The sequence below is a fragment of the Nannobrachium achirus genome (assembly GCF_963921795.1).
Source record: "Nannobrachium achirus genome assembly, chromosome: 13".
NCBI lineage: Eukaryota > Metazoa > Chordata > Actinopteri > Myctophiformes > Myctophidae > Nannobrachium > Nannobrachium achirus.
Genome location: NC_137833.1, coordinates 43339649 through 43356070, shown reverse-complemented (window position 1 = coordinate 43356070; position 16422 = coordinate 43339649). Strand labels below are relative to the sequence as shown.

At 39.5% G+C, this 16422-nt stretch overlaps 2 protein-coding genes across 2 annotated transcripts in view; both read right to left on the bottom strand.

The window, feature by feature from the left end:
- Positions 1 to 16422, bottom strand: part of fbxo9 (F-box protein 9) — a 446168-nt gene that overhangs the window by 358898 nt on the left and 70848 nt on the right. The window lies entirely within an intron of this gene.
- Positions 3156 to 11788, bottom strand: eloal (elongin A, like; the record flags this gene model as incomplete). The annotated part of the gene is made up of 9 exons (XM_080740747.1): positions 3156 to 3217; positions 3545 to 3696; positions 4406 to 4535; positions 6450 to 6630; positions 6737 to 6834; positions 6906 to 7076; positions 8484 to 8601; positions 8702 to 8758; positions 11714 to 11788. 9 exons carry the CDS (start codon positions 11786 to 11788, stop codon positions 3156 to 3158), a joined length of 1044 nt encoding a protein of 347 aa, XP_080596873.1.

The following is a 16422-nucleotide window of genomic DNA, read 5'->3' as shown; positions in this document are numbered from 1 at the left end:
TGCCATAGCTTGCCATACCCAATTGACGCCTCTGCTAGGAGCCCAGGGGCCTTCAACGTTTTCAGGCCAAGTAGGACCCCTTAGTTGAGAGAGAGAGATGAAGCAGGGACCCCCCACAACCTGTTCATAGATTCCATTATAGTTTCATTGTTTGACAGCACAACCGTCAGTGTATTTTGGATTTGTGTCAATAACCACTTGAACTGTCAATCCTTTAATAAACTTGACGTTTCACTCTGTACTTAGTCTGCTCTTTTCCCCTCTACACCAAAGCTCTTTGCCAAAAATAGACGAGCTCACAACGCCCCTCGCAGTGTGAAGCGTTGTGAGCTTGTAGATCTGCTGTTTTTGGCTAACGTTCTCAGAATATGGACACTAGGGTTCAAGTGGTCAATATAAAAAGTGGTTAATATAAACCCTATAGGGGTCCTGGACCCCAAGACTTCCTTTTAGTTGACCTTGTATCAGTGAACTGTACTGTCATGATGAAACTGTAGGTCTACCTTTTCCTATGCAAAAACTTCTAATAAAAATCAATCAATCAATTAAATAGCAATGGTGGAAAATGTACTCAAATGTAAAAGTATCGGCACTGCAACGTAGAAATACTCTATCAGGGAAATCAAAATGTACTTAAAGTAAAAGTACTCATTATGCAGAATCAATGTCCCATTTCTTAAATGTATAAAAAATCTATTTTCAAATGGCCCAAAATGTAGAGTTGAAGTGGTTAATGTATGTTTTTTGTTTTGTAATAATAGCCTAATCAAAATCTATAAAGTAACTATAGTATCAAATAAATATAGTGGAGTAAAAAGTACAATATTTGGATCCGAGATGTAGTGGAGTAGAAGTAAAAGTAATGGATATACTCAAGTAAAGTACAAGTACTTAAGTACAGTACTTTACACCACTGATAAATAGTGGTGGAATTATTTTCTTCTCTTTTACTTGGAGTGAGTAAAAAAAACATTTACAAGATAGATTACAGATTAAAGTATAACAATCCAAAATTATCTAAATGTACAATACTTAAATGTACTTATAGGCTACTTTCCAGTTTCCACCACTGCCAAAAAGAACAGATCTACAAGCTAACTTGTTAACAATTAAGCCTTTATATTTTGTATAATTCTGTATTTAATTTTGAAAAGGTAGTGTAAGCGATTACAAATGTACCTGTAGTTAAACTTCAGAGAGTAATCATTGCTATAAGGTGTTTCCTCAGGGGTCTCCCCATCTATTGAATAAACAGAACATACTGTACATTTTCAGGTGGGTTGCCATTTCAGAGAACCCATTTATCAGCTCCAATGTGATTGTGTTTTAGTTCCAATTTTGTCTGCTCCCTTTCTTGTGTCATCACTTCCAATTCCACTTGTTTATGCTGTATCCTGAATGGATAAAATTGGTATCCTGAAGAAACGGAGAGAACCGTTACTAAATAAATACAATGATTACTATCCGAATCTATCTGAAGCCATTTCACTCTTATTTTAACAAACTTATTGTAACTTTAATTTGTTCCTGAGTCCTGACTTTGTTTCCATTTTTAAGTGTTTGGTTGTCTCATAACTCCTTAAGTAATGTATACTAGTCCTTACCCGTTCAAAGATATGAGCTCCGAAATGATGTGCAGTGTGTGGGTTATGGGGTGTGCACTGTGCACACAGTATGTGAGGGATGGAAAGTAACTTTAACTGGTGCTTGCATGATGTAGGAGCATCAATGTAAGAAACCTGTTTCGTTTAATGGCTACAGAGATACTGTCCCCCCCCCCCCCCCCCCCCCCCCCAGCCCGCCCGCCCACCCACCTGCCTGCACACACACCCGCCTGCCTGCACACACACACAGAGCTGGTTAAACATTTTGCCTCAAGCTAGATGCAGAATAGATGTGCCTCATGCTAGATGCAGAATAGATATAGATACAGCATAAAAATGCTAATATACAGCATACGATTTGTGAAAGTGACAAACGGGCTTCACAGTTATGTCAGGTGTGTTCATATGCTAATGGTGATGCGATTTCAGATCAATTGCTCCAGCCACTGAGGAGAAACGCTGTGACAGACACTCACTCACTCACTCAGACAGACAGACAGACATTCGCAAAATTATAGTATATATAGATCTGATAACTCATAAGTTTTAACTGTATTATATCTTACACTGAGATCAAATAATCGTTCAAACCCAGGCCTTAAAATATCTCCCCACATTCCTCCAACCAAAGCGTAGGTTTTTGGTCAAATGCATTATCATCTGTGTATTTTACACAGGTTATTGATGGGCTAAATAAATAAACACCTACATTCTACATTCAAATCATCACTAGGAATTTCAGCTCTCCTGCGACAAGCTTAGTTAGTTTGAGAATCAAATGCTCACTTCAAACATTTGAATTAAACATAAAGCCAGCAGTGAGGCCAAAATTATGGTTAAACACAGGTGAAGCTTTAGGTACAAACCTGGGGCCTTAAGTCACTTCCCATTTGTCCAAACAACATATAATTATACAAGATAAATGGTTAAGAGGAGTCAGGCCACAAACATATTTTGTGAAAGACAAGTGTGTCAAATATGACAGGAATGCCAGTGAGTTTCGTAAGCACACAGATAATTACATTGCGAAGACTGTTGTGCTAAAATCATCCCTCCCCATCTAAAGCACTTGATAGTCCTTGTATTAACTCTGGTCAAATGTTTCTTAAAAGAATATAAAGTATGTGCATTTCCATATTCACACATACAATGTATTTTTCCAAATAGGATGTCACAGTTGGGAAAGGAAATCCCTTCTAAAAGTTGTACTCATGGTAATTGGAATTATATCCTTAAGTTATTCTTCCAAATATGTCCACTAGAGAGAGCCAAACCCTGTTGAAAGACTGAACCCTCACTTGTCTTGAGAAGCTGAAACAGGAAGAACCAAATACAAAACAGGCTCCATGTCACATTGCTACTCATTTAATAATTTGAATAATTCATTGTCATCAATTGAAAGAAAACAGCAGGTGTCCTCTCTTACTGCGCTTTTCAGCAAGCAAGATGGGGAAAATTAAAGATAAACACAAATGCTCCATCAAATGGTTGGTTGTTATTAGCAGTGTGGATTTTTGCACATCCACACAAATATCCATCTTGACAGGGCACTCATCTACGTCCCAGGTGCTTCTTGAAGGCCTTTAAGGACTTGGCCATCATCGGTGCAACTCCTTTATGAAGAGAAAATACAACATTAAGCAATCTGACCAAGCAAAGTTAAATTACATGTGAATTGTTGAGTGTTTATTTCTTAAAACGATCTACTAAAATATAAATATACTGTATTTAACTTTTAGCATTGTGCTTCAAGCTTAAAATTCGATCTGTAATGAACAAAAATGAAAAGGGTTTGAAGACTTGAAGTACAAGTGTTACAAGTGTAATTGTGTAAACAACTGTGTTTGCCAATAGCCTATGTTCATAATCATAAACATTACAAGTAATGTGAGAGAGAAAAATAAGCATTTAGTAAGAGTAGAATGATTTTCTCAACTCACTTGTTTTTTTACGAGGGTCTTGTACATTGGAGGTTCCTGAACTGGAGGTGCCACTCTTGTATTGTTCATCATAACTTCTTTCAATTGTGGCTTTTGTAGTGTTCATTATGGCTTTTGTAGTGTTCATTATAACATCCTTTGGACTACGGTCACTGAAAATTCAGAAGGAAATAAACAATGCAACATAAGAGAGTAAACCATGAAATATATTCCAAAAACAAATCAAGATGTCCACACATTAAAGAACATACTAATTTTAGCATTAATCATGCCATAGTATAACAAAAGGTTAAGGGTAATAGGCCTACTCAAGTATTATTTTCAAATGTCTAAACCAGGCAGAAAATACAGTTTGCACTTTTCAAAAGGTTTGTTGTATTGACACTATACTAGTGTGACGTGTCAGCCATCTATGACTGAATAGCAGGAAGTAGTACCTACTGGCAGCTAGAGGCTATATACCAGTGATACCATGCTTCACTGGGACAACCAACAACGTAGGACAGAGTAGACAACTGGAATGAAACCAGTTTATCCAGCACTTGTCCCTGGTCTCTGAGCTCAGCTAAGCTCACGCTCTAGGCATTTCACCCAGCACTATCACATCAATCTCTGACAGGTTATGTCTTGCTAAGCTACTCTCAAACAACTCCCTTTAGACATACTGTAGGTTTATGTATTTGTTATGGAACAAGAAAAACAGCTCAGCAGATTAACAATGTTACAACATGGCTGCTTTAACTTTAAAATAAGTTATTTATCAAGATATCAGCAAATATCTTGATAGAAATCTATAAAAAAAAAAGTAATACAGCAATTGAAGCAAAATTATGAATTAACAACACAGACAGAAAATGCCACCTGGACTTGAGATGGACAGTCACTTGCGGCTTAAGAGATTCACTCTTAGATCTGTGAATCTCCTGCTGAAGTCGCACATCTCTTGGTGGCTTGGCAAAAGTGTGAATAAATGCCATCTTCACCTGTCGTCCTAGAAACAAATCCAGGAAATTGGCAGTTTTATGTGGATTTTCACAAGGACTAAAGAATAGAATATCAAACGAGTGCAGCAACTGCATCCATTAAACAAATTGTTCCAAATCTGCATCAATAAATTTGAGATTACACAATCACAGTTACATAAATCAATCTGGATGTCAATCACACGCTTATTTTCCTACCATCACATAATTACCTGAAATTCGTTTAAAAAACATAACAGGGATTGGTGACATTATTTGTATGTTATTTTCAATAATACCTACAGTCTCATATTCATAATTGGGAACTCTAAGTCCACACAACTGGCTAGGGAACAGATGGTCAGATCTAATGTCAGCCGAGGGACTCTTTAAACCAATACAAACCAACTACTGAAACCATTAAGACCAATAAAAGGGCCACTTCTTCATCCACACTAAAAACAAAGGTTTGGGTACAAGAATGATCATACCAGGCTACAATACAGATTTATACTGCAGTACCAAACACTGTCAATCCCTACCGTTTGGTCTGGGGAGGGTGTAAAAACCACTGGTTCTCAACATTGGGTTTGGGGACCATCAGGGGGTCCAATTAGAGTACAAATCAGTGTACCAGAGTGCACAAATAGACGTTTGTTCATTTGTACCCTCTCAGATTTAAATGAACACTGCAAATTTTGGACTTAGAGTTACAGTTCAGTAAGAGGCCATTTTGGAATAATTGCAATTACCGGTACTTCAAAAAATTGTGATTATGTGATTATGTAATAATTGTGACAGACAGAGATCACCCGCGCCAGCTGTTTCCCACCCGCAAATACAGTGTTCGTTTAAGTGCCCGGACAAGCCAGAGGCACCACAGAGGAATCTAATCCAATTATATGTTGGTGTGCAGGAACTGCAATACAGCTTAACAGCACTCTAAAGTCTAAACTGATTCATGGTACTAGATTTTGGTCAGAGTCGATCACTGTTTTTACAACAGTTGGCGTCAACGTATGAGTGGCTGCTAGGCAGCAGAGTCAGCAGGGTCTGTGTGGAGAGCCAATTAGCCAAATGGTTTAAACAAAAACAAATACTGCTACTGTAGTTCCTGAACTTTTTAAGTCTCCTCTAAATCTTTGGTCAAAAGGAGGCAACCATGGACATTGTTATTCCATTAAAACTATAACGATTACTCTTAAAACAAGGATTGAACTATTCTTTTGTATTTCCACTTTGAACCACTAAGTCTTTCATAATGGGTTTTCTGTCATTTAAGTCTTCTGGAAAAGATCTTGACCCCCTCAAATAGATTTGTATTTATTTTTTAAGTGACTTTCAGTGAATGCTAGATAGCATTAATTGAACAAAACATCCCATCACATCAACAGGGCTGCTGAATAAAGTAATGCATTTTCAAAGGGCATAGGCCACATCTATCACAACTTCATGAGTTTATCCAAACAAGAACACCCTGGTCCTAATGCTGATTTCACTCCAACAGCTGTGTGACAAGCCATTCAGTTAACACGATATATATAAGTGGCAAGCAATTGTCACCAATCTGTTAAGTATCACAGGGCAATCCAGAGTCCCCCACCAGATGAAGCAGTTATTGTATGTTTTAGGCTCACAGTGACCTTTTTTGGGACGCAACTCAGCTTCCATAAATGTATCAACTTTGGCAAACCTACCACCCATGCCCCACTATAGATGCCATTGATACTAAACAATGTTGATGAATTTAATAGGAACACAATGGAAACAAATCCCCAGGACCCTTTTATTTTATCATTTTAGCCCATGTGTTTTACTGTACTTCTGTGCGGTTTACATTTTTGACTAATAAAAGTATTCAATCAATACATACATTGTTGGGAACAGTATTGATACAATAATGTGTAAAAGGCCACAGGAGGAACCATTCCAACAATACACACCTTTTGGTTTGGTAGAATGTGCTGAGACGATGGTTTTGGTCAACCTCATGAATTTCCTCTCTCTCTCCTCTGATAGCCTGACGTACATCTCCTTCCATGACTCATACTCCTGAAGTTTTGAGTCACGGAATTCTCTTTGAATATGTTTCTCCCATAAATGATCAGTCTCTCCAATGTAGACCTTAAAACAAATTTGAGTGAAACAACCTTGAATACAAAGGGCACAGTGGCAGCAATGGAAGACTGTTCACCCATACACTACTTCCAAATAAAAATCTGATTCTTACTGGGTTGCATTCTTCAATACGCAGAAGCTGATTTGCTGTACATCTCTCCAACACAGGCTCCAGGATTTCAAAAGGAACCCCACCAGTTTCAAAAAGCACTGTGAAAAAGCACTCTGGTCTTAAAGTATATAGACTCAACAACAAAATGCAAACCTTGGTTTTAACTCACTGTCGATGTTGTTCTGAAGTGTGCGGACACACTGTTGGAACAAGGACATCATGGTTGGGAGAAAGTTCGATTTAGCACCAGAATAGACCTGCATCCTCTTGTTCATTCTTTGACCAATTGAGTTTGAGGCGTCCTCGGTGGTCTCCTCTGCCTCCCCCAGGATCTTCTCTGCTGATAGACAAACTATATCAAGACAATGTCAAGTATGATACTTGTATATATGTACTAATACAAGTGCATTTTGGAAATACTCACGTTTCTTCTCATAGTAATCAAAATCAGTAGAGGGCTTGTCATATAATTCAGGTAGTGCAGGCAATGGGAGCAAGTCCACTTCAAATTCCTTATCCTTATTGAAATAATATTGTGTTAGCAATTCATCCATTGATTAATCCATGTAGCTGAGGACATACCCCATTATAATGATATAAAATACATTTGTACATTTGTCTGTCATTTCCATACAGTTGTAGTCAACATACCTTTTTGTAGGTGAAGTCGTTTTCAGACATTGTGGGTGACTTGTCAGATTTTGAGAAAAGTTCTTTTGGTGATTCAGACATTGTGGGTGACTTGTCAGATTTTGAGCAAAGTTCTTTTGGCGATTCATCTTTTTTCACAGGCTTGGATTTCTTTTGTGGATTTCTTCTTCCATGCCGATGCTTCTTCTTCTTTTTATGTGGATTCAAGTCATAACTCAAGACAGACTCAAAGGACACAGATAGTGCCTTGGATGGCACATCTAGATCGTTTCCATTTATTTTGTCTTCATGTCTTTTTTTAGGCTTTTTGGTCTTTGTGTTTGTATTCTCATCATTTTTAGACTTGTGTTTGTTTTTAAGTAAGACCTGATCTTTCTCCGCTGGCTGTCCGTTTTTGCCATGACAAACTTGTGAACTAGGCACTTCTGACTTCTCACTTGGCATTTCTGAAGGTCCATCATCTTCAGAACTGATAAACCTAGACCAAGTCTTCGATGAAGATTCCTCAGCCTCCACTTTTAACATAGAGCATTTACTATGTTGTGTATCATGCTTTGAATTTCTTTTGGCTACAATTTTTCCAGTGTCAGATTTTCTTTTAGAATTTTCCCGGGACTTAATCCTGTACACATTGTCGTCATTTTTGTTTCCGGGCACAATGTGATTATTGCCAAAATCTTTATTCGAGTGATTACTTTTCTGAGATTTAACTGAATCGCTCCGTTTCTCCTCTTTTTCTCTTCCACTTTTTCCATGTTCTTCATCCAGCACTTCTTGCGCTTCTCCTTCTAGGGGTGTCTCTCTGTCTGTAATATCATCTGTTGTCATCATTACCTCGTTTGATCCATCTTGGCTGTTTGCATTGCAGTTTGAGACTCCATCGTATGGTTTGTCTATGAAACTCCCATCCTCCTGGCAGTTTTGATCACATGTTTTAGCGTTCACATCTGAACTCTGTGTGTTTTCCCCTTCTGCTATATTGCTACATCAACGTAAGATTAAAGATGAAAAAGAAATTACGAACTCCCCCCAAAAACTCCAAGATAAACATTCATATTAACCAAGTATTGAAAACAAAATAAAACATGTACAGTACTACACCTTGAGGAATCCTTCGGGACCAGTTTCTTCCAATAAGTAACTAGTGACTTGGCCAATTCACCAGCTTGCTTATGTTTGCGCAAAGAGTTAACAGTTTTCCCAATTCCAGTTTTCTAATGAAAATGTGTTGACACATGATTAGTCTACTATACACAATCAAATAAACAAACATACATATACACATTCTGTTCTTTAAAAATCTAAAAGTCTTACACTGAGGACATCCAACGTCATATCCAGGTCCTTCAGTTTTTGCAAAGTTTTTAGAATCTGGAAGGACAGAAGAAAAACATTTTAATCACCCAAATAATTATGCAGGGGACAGGGGTAGTAGTTCAAATGCATTTCATATTTGAGAACAAAGGGGTTCCACTTGCACCTCAAGCCAAATTCAGGCTGGTCTGGTGCATCTCAGGATGTTTATGTGTAGATTAGAAGGAAGGCAGGCACTGGAGCAAACTTTGACAATTAAAGCCTCCATCTGCATCAGGTCATGACCTGATGAAGATATATTGACATGGAAACGTTGTCAGTCACGTCATTTGCCTGCACCCACTCGGCCACTCCAACCAGTAAATAAAAAAGGCTTTAATTGTCTGAGTTTGTCTCCAGTGCCTTCCTTCTTCTACGCATTTCATATTTACCATTTTAAAACCTACAAGCACACAGCTACAGTATGTGAGTCATGATTCATGACACTGGTGAACGCGTAACAGTCCCAAGCAAGGTTATCAGAGGGGAACCTTCAAGGGTGAGCACACGTGCCACACACACGGGGAGAGAGAGAGAGAGAGAGAGAGAGAGAGAGAGAGAGAGAGAGAGAGAGAGAGAGAGAGAGAGAGAGAGAGAGAGAGAGACACACAGTGAGAGAGGGGGAGGAAATGCTACTAATGCTTCAATGTTACAAACTAACTGGAACTGGCTACTTCTTAACCACATGAACCCAAGTGTCCCTATTCTGGGACAAACATTCATTGAAAATAGACGATCTACAAGCCCACAAAACATCGAAATGCAACACATTGTGAGCTTGCAGATCCTTCATTTTCTTTAAAGAGATTTGGTGTAGGGCGGAAAAAAGAGACAATCACATAGAGCTGAGGGGGGCCACAGTCAATGAAATATATGAGGTTTAAGTAGTTAAATGGCCAAATATGGCAGTCCTTGTTTTGGATCACTAGAGTCACAGTTGCTGACTGTGCATTCAGGGTATGCTATGTATGGAAACATAACCCAGCCAACTGAGGCTGCTTCTTTTACTATGAACTATAAATAAGTTATGCATACTAATGTTGGCACCCTCGTTATTCCCTATATCAATGTGAACTAGTTGAGTAGGTTAAGTGCACTTAAAGAAATGTAATCCAAAGCCCCATTTGTCAATGCATCAATTTCCCCCACAAAATACCCTGTAGTAAGCTTGCAGCATGGCACAGCCTGTTGATGGACAGCAGCCATCAGATGAACAACTGGAAGTGTTGCCAATTTTAGCGAGAAAGCACCACCCACCCATGCACCCACCCATAAACCCTGCCCCCATGACCACCAAGTGTTGTGTCAAATCACACACTTGCAAATCACACTCTACTGGCCTACAGTCATTTTCCTAATTATTATAGGCGTAGTGCAGCTATGAAGATAAAACTCAACTCTGCATAGAAATATCTTAGTTTAATATTTGCCAGACCCATGAAATGGGTAGGCCTACATAAGCAAATGTCGGTCTGTCCGGTTTTTCTCCATAGATGGTCATGATGATGACATGATGATGACATGAGGGAGGGATAGACCGACAGACAAAGCCTTCATGTCATCACAATGACATGAGGGAGGGACAGACCGACAGACAAAGCAAAAGGCTTTGTCTGTCGGTCTGTTCCGCCTCCCTCTTTTCTCCATATTTGGTCACAATGATGTCACAAATGATGATGACATGAGGGAGGGACAGACAGCCTATAAAGGGACAGACAGCCTATAAATGTACCATTAAATTTATAGGCCCAGAGGGTTGGCAGAACCGGGGTCTGGCACAACCAGGTTGACCTGGTCTAGTTTCTAATGTGGCCCCCTTTGAAGTTTGGACACCCCTGCTAAAGGCATTAGCCAGGGGTTATGCAAATGCATGTTCAGTAACTGGGGTCTCCGACTAACTCTAGCTCTTTAGTGAACAGAAAATACATTTTCAAGTCAAGATGCCAATTTCCTCCAATCAGGAGAGAGAATTAATACAGGATAAACAACTGAAATTGGAACTGATGAAATGCAAACAAAATAAAATAATTGAAGCTGATAAATGGGTTCTGTCACCTGACTGTCCCACATGAACATTTATTTTCCATTTACTATTAAACGAGACGGGTAGCCTAGAGTGGATCCCTGAGAACACTGGGCACCATTTAATTTGATATCTCCATTTATTTTATAAAATTATGAGGAGCCAAAAATATTTTAATTAAAGGCCTGATATTTCAACAAAACCTGTGATAGCCAGTCAAGTCATTGGGGATAACAAGGGTAAATTTAGGTCAGATAATGGTGTTAAAATCATGTATACAGTAGGCTACTTTACATTATTTCAGACCATTTTCCAAAGCAAACCTTTTGTTGTAGGCCAACATTTTTTACAACCAGACATTAATGTGTTGAGGTGCCCACAAGGTGTTAGGCCCATCCCCACTGGGCCAGATAAACAGATAAAAAAATATCTTTCTCCAGTCAAGTGGATGGTAAGAAAAAAAAAATCTGTGACAGATATTGAATGGAGAAAGATATTGTTTTATCCGTTTATCTGGCCCAGTGGGAATGGGCCTTTACGTTATCCAGCTGATAACTCGAGAGGTGGGGAAATGTTAGGCTACTGAACAAACAGTCTAGAGCAGAAAATTCAGCTTGAACAAAAAACTGTTTTGTTTTATTGTAAAAGAGAAAGAGGCAATAGGCAATTGTGTAGGTCAACAACTTGGCTGAGTTTTCATAAATAGGACTACATTTGAAACATCAAGATGCACTGTGCAGCCTAGGCTTTAAATGCAATGTAAGCCTAACAATGGGTGCCAACCTATGGTGCCAACATTACGGATATTTATTTCATGAAACGCGATTCTCTGACAAAGGAGACCAGGCTATGTGAGATTTGGACTATTTGCGGTTGGATTAACACAGGCACAGCGAAGAGAACTTCTCCACGTCCAAGTGTGTCGTAAAAAGTTAAAGTTTGTAGTGTACCGTCTTTGATTCTGCCGAGTCTCTGAGTTGAAATTTCAACCGCGTCACTCTCTTCACCACATCAGATGTGGCCATCACGATCATTCAGGTGCCACCACCCACACCGGAAAGACACGCACAGCCATTAATGATCATTATAAGTAATCAAGTGCATGAGGTATTTGCAGGCTACTTTACTTGCGTATTTCCAATTTCCAATACTTTTACTTCTACTCCACTACATCTTGGATGCTAATATTGTAGGCCTACTTTTAGCCTACTCCACTACTACAATTATTTGATATAAATTATAATATTATAAAACATACGCAAACCACTTTAGCCCTATTTTATACCTTGGCTATTTGAAAATAGTCGGTCTACAAGCTCACAACTGATAATTTCAAACATTTTGTAGGCCTACTTTATAGCCCCTTTTCCACAGGCCTGACACCACACCACTCCACACCACACCGCCCACTTGTGACAGGTTTTCCACTACAAGGAACTGGGTAGAGTGGTGTGAAGGTGGTACTAAACGTGGTACTAAAAAGTATCCACTCTAGAGTAGGTCTGAGCTAGGCCAAACGGGGCCAAACACTTATAATGACTGATCATTCACTGACTTTTCATTTAGACCACCAGGATATAGTTGTAATACATGATAATAGGTTCTATTGAGTTGTGACCACTATTATAATCTATTATAGTGAATTATAATCATCATAGTAATACATTAATACTTTAAAGTGTATTATAATCACAGTTATAAACCATTAGCCTATAGTGTATTATAATTTAGGATAGTTGTAATACAAATTTATATAGCGGGGCAGGTAAATGCATTTTTGCACTAAAATACTTCACAAGTGGAAAGAAACCTAAAACTTTTCACAGGTACTCCTTAGGGGTTGTTCCTATGATAAAACACGTTAGACACTGAAAAATCAAAATGGCTGCCATGTTTCCAAGATGGCTGCCTCTGAACAGTACGCCAGCCAGTTAATGTCCGATTTTCATAATATTAGAGTTGTTTTGTAGGTTTTAAAACATCGTGAGTTCATTTATTACTCTTTTAAAGCAGCCAGAATAACTTTTCTGACTTTTGGTTGGGGTCTTTCCTCACCTGGGACCCCCCAAACAGACCCCTGAGCCTATCTCAGTAATCGCTTTGCTCCTGCTCCAGAGCAATGTTAAATTAGATCATAACTGAAGCATTAAAGTTGTTGTAACTGGGCTCTGAAAGCAAAAATGAGTAGTAGCAAATACCCAGGGGTCTTCCACAGGGGTCCGGGACCCCTAGGGGGTCCTCAGAGTTACTACAGGGGGCCTGCCGAATCTTGATGGGGAAGTTCTTTTTTTTTATATATATATATATTTTGTTTTACTTTTGAAACTGTTTTTATTAGTATTCTCAGTATTATTTATAACATTTTTGTGTTAAAAAGACAGGTTCACAGGTGTTACTGCAGGGATTGCAAGAATTAAGGTATTGCAACTTCTCACTTTGGGCGCACAGTCTAACATGTCCATTTATTGCACTGCACTAACACTGACAACACAACACACACACACCTCTTTGTTATCGTCACCCCAAAACCCGCACCCTATCCTCTTAAAGAGCTCACGGTCAATTGTACCCAAAGAAATTCACTACTATACATGTCCTCCCTAATAGTGTTGACAGTTTCCACTATATCATTTGCAGGGAGGAGAGTGCAAGCCAGGTTATTGTTTGAGCAGCTGCACCGTCCCTTGTAACCTGCTTTGCAAACACATTTGGAGCTTTGCCTTTGCAGCAGGGAGGGCAAGAAACCTGACTGGAACATACCCTCCACTCTCTGAATGCCATCTATTTTTTCAATTGATGGAAGCTCAGGGCAATTTGTCAGGTATGACAAAGTAGGCATCATAATACGATACCTTCATCAAGGGACATGATTTTGAGGAAGTGCAAACACATGAAGAGGCTGATACCCTGATTCCTTATCAAGTCCTTGCCTCCGGTACAAAAAAAGGAAATTGATATATTCGAGTGAGTTCAAGTTGATGTTACAAATGTCAAGGGTTCCTTTGCGTACATCGTTTTTCAGGTGCTGACTGGGGAAGAACATTTGTTGGAATCACCAAAAAGACATGGGTCAATGCCTACTTGATGATGATGATGATGATGACCAAGCCACTAACCGCTTCAAGAACCTTGGCAAGGTCATTGGCCATTCCTCCTGAGCTTATAAATTGTGAGCTTCCATCAACATTGCAGTCGGAACATTTTGCATGCCATGTTTACAGTTCAAAAGGTCCAACAACCCTGGGATTACTCAGATGGGAACTATTTCTGTCAAATAACTTGGAGGGTGAGATGCTACCTCCAACTCGTGCTGCACTGCTACCACATTACCTCCGTGCCAACACCGTCACAATGCAGGATAAATCATACCTGACAAATTTCCCTGTGCTTCCACCAATCGAAGAAAATAGATGGAATTCAGAGAGTGGAGGGTATATTCCAGGTTTCAGGTTTCTTGCTCTCCCTGCTCCAAAGGCAGTACTTGAGCTCATCAAATGTGTCTGCAAAGCAGGTTGTAAGGGACGGTGCAGCTGCTCAAATAACCTGCCTTTCACTCTATGCTATGGTGGAGACTGTCAACACTATTAGGTTGGACATTGAAGATGATGATGATGAAGACGAATATATCCTGCATGTCTGAAATTACTGTATTGTAGTGAATCTCTTTGGGCGTAATTGACCATGGGCTCTATAAGAGGATAAGGTGAGGGTTTTGGGGTGACAATAACAAAGAGGTGTGTGTGTGTGTGTGTGTGTGTGTGTGTGTGTGTGTGTGTGTGTGTGTGTGTGTGTGTGTGTGTGTGTGTGTGTGTTGTCAGTGTGAGTGCAGTGTAATAAATGGAAATATTGTTCTGCGCCCAAAGTGAAAAGTTGCAATACCTTCATTATTGCAATCCCTGCAGTAACAGCTGTCAACCATAACTGTTTAACACAAAAAACATTATAAATAATACTGAGAATACTAATAAACCATCAAAGTACAATACATAAAACCAGGATACATAAAAACATTCGAAGTTTCAAATGTAAAAAAAAAAAAAAAAAAAAAGATCTCATCGAGATTTGGCAGGCCCCCTGTAATAGCTCTGAGGACCCCCCCAGGGGTCCCGGACCCCCCGTGGAAGACCTCTGTTATTTGCTACTAGTCATTTTTTATTTCAGAGCATATTTCAGATCTAATTTAACATTGTTCTGGAGCAGGAGCAGAGCGATTACTGAAATAGGCTCAGGGGTCTGTCTGGGGGGTCCCAGGTGAGGAAAAACCCCAACCAAAAGTCAGAAAGGTTATTCTGGCTGCTTTAAAAGTGTAATAAATGAACTCAGGATGTTTTAAAACCTACAAAACAACTCTAATATTATGCAAATTCGATATTAACTGGCTGGCGTACTGTAAAACATATCCGAAAAGGCGGCCATCTTTAAAACTGGCAGACATTTTGAAAATTAAGTGTCTAATGTGATTTTTCTAAAGAATGACCCAAGAGGTACACTCTGTAAAATTTTGGTGCTTCTTTCCAGAACTGAAGTATTGTTCTCCTTAACAGCCCCGCTATGTATTATAATCACAGTTAAAAGGGTCAATTTGTTTTTTACCGATAGGGGTACTTTTGTGTAATGGAAAATGTAGATATTTTTATGTGGTGCGGTGTGGTGTGGTGTAGTGTGGTGTGGTGTGGTGTGGTGTTAAAGCTGCAGTCGAAAAGGGGCATAAGTAGGCCTACTTTATTGATGCTTTTACTCAAGTAGACTACATTTTGAATTCCGTACTTCTTGTAACAGAGTGTTTCTATATTGCAGTATTGATACTTTTACAAAAAAAAAACATTTGACAAGGCCTACTTTCGCACCACTGATTTATTATAATGGGAGGAACAGCAACAGCCGGCCCTCCTCCTGGCCTGAAACAACATGATGGACAGCTGTCATGTCCTTCAGAGACCTCAGGCAGGACACATGATTCTGCCAACTCAATCATCAATGAATATTGACTCGAAATGTGTGAATATTGGCAAAACTGCAATACAGAAGGGAATACAAATGTAGAATTATTGCACTTGTTGTAGCCTACATTAGGTAGGCTAGTTGCCTATAAATTCACTTATTGCAGGCTGCAGCACAGGCCAGTGTATGTGTGTGTGTGTGTGTGTGTGTGTGTGTGTGTGTGTGTGTGTGTGTGTGTGTGTGTGTGTGTGTGTGTGTGTGTGTGTGTGTGTGTGTGTGTGTGTGTGTGTGTGTGTGTGTGTGAGAGAGAGAGAGTGTGTTTAATTATGCCAGGCAGCTATAGGCTACTACTGCAAAGCAAAACAGCATGCTGATGACATGATGATGGCATATCTAGACGAGAACTGTAGGCCTATGCGTAGCTATATGCCTACGCCTTCATAGCATTTGACACACTTCTTCATCTGATGTCTCAGCTAGGTCGCATTGAGGATAATTTCCATGCGTGATTGCGTGTCATAACATCTGTTGGCATCAATACGATTTGGCGACACAACCCCATTCCTTATTGTTGTAGTTGTATAGTTGGGGACCGGGGTGAGGGGCACATGGGGTGTGTGTCCTCGCAAGAGCTTCGATCATTTCACACGCGCCCTCTGAGAGGAGGAGTTAAATGCACGTCTCTTTTGCCCACTGTGTCTGCTGGTCTCTCTCTCCT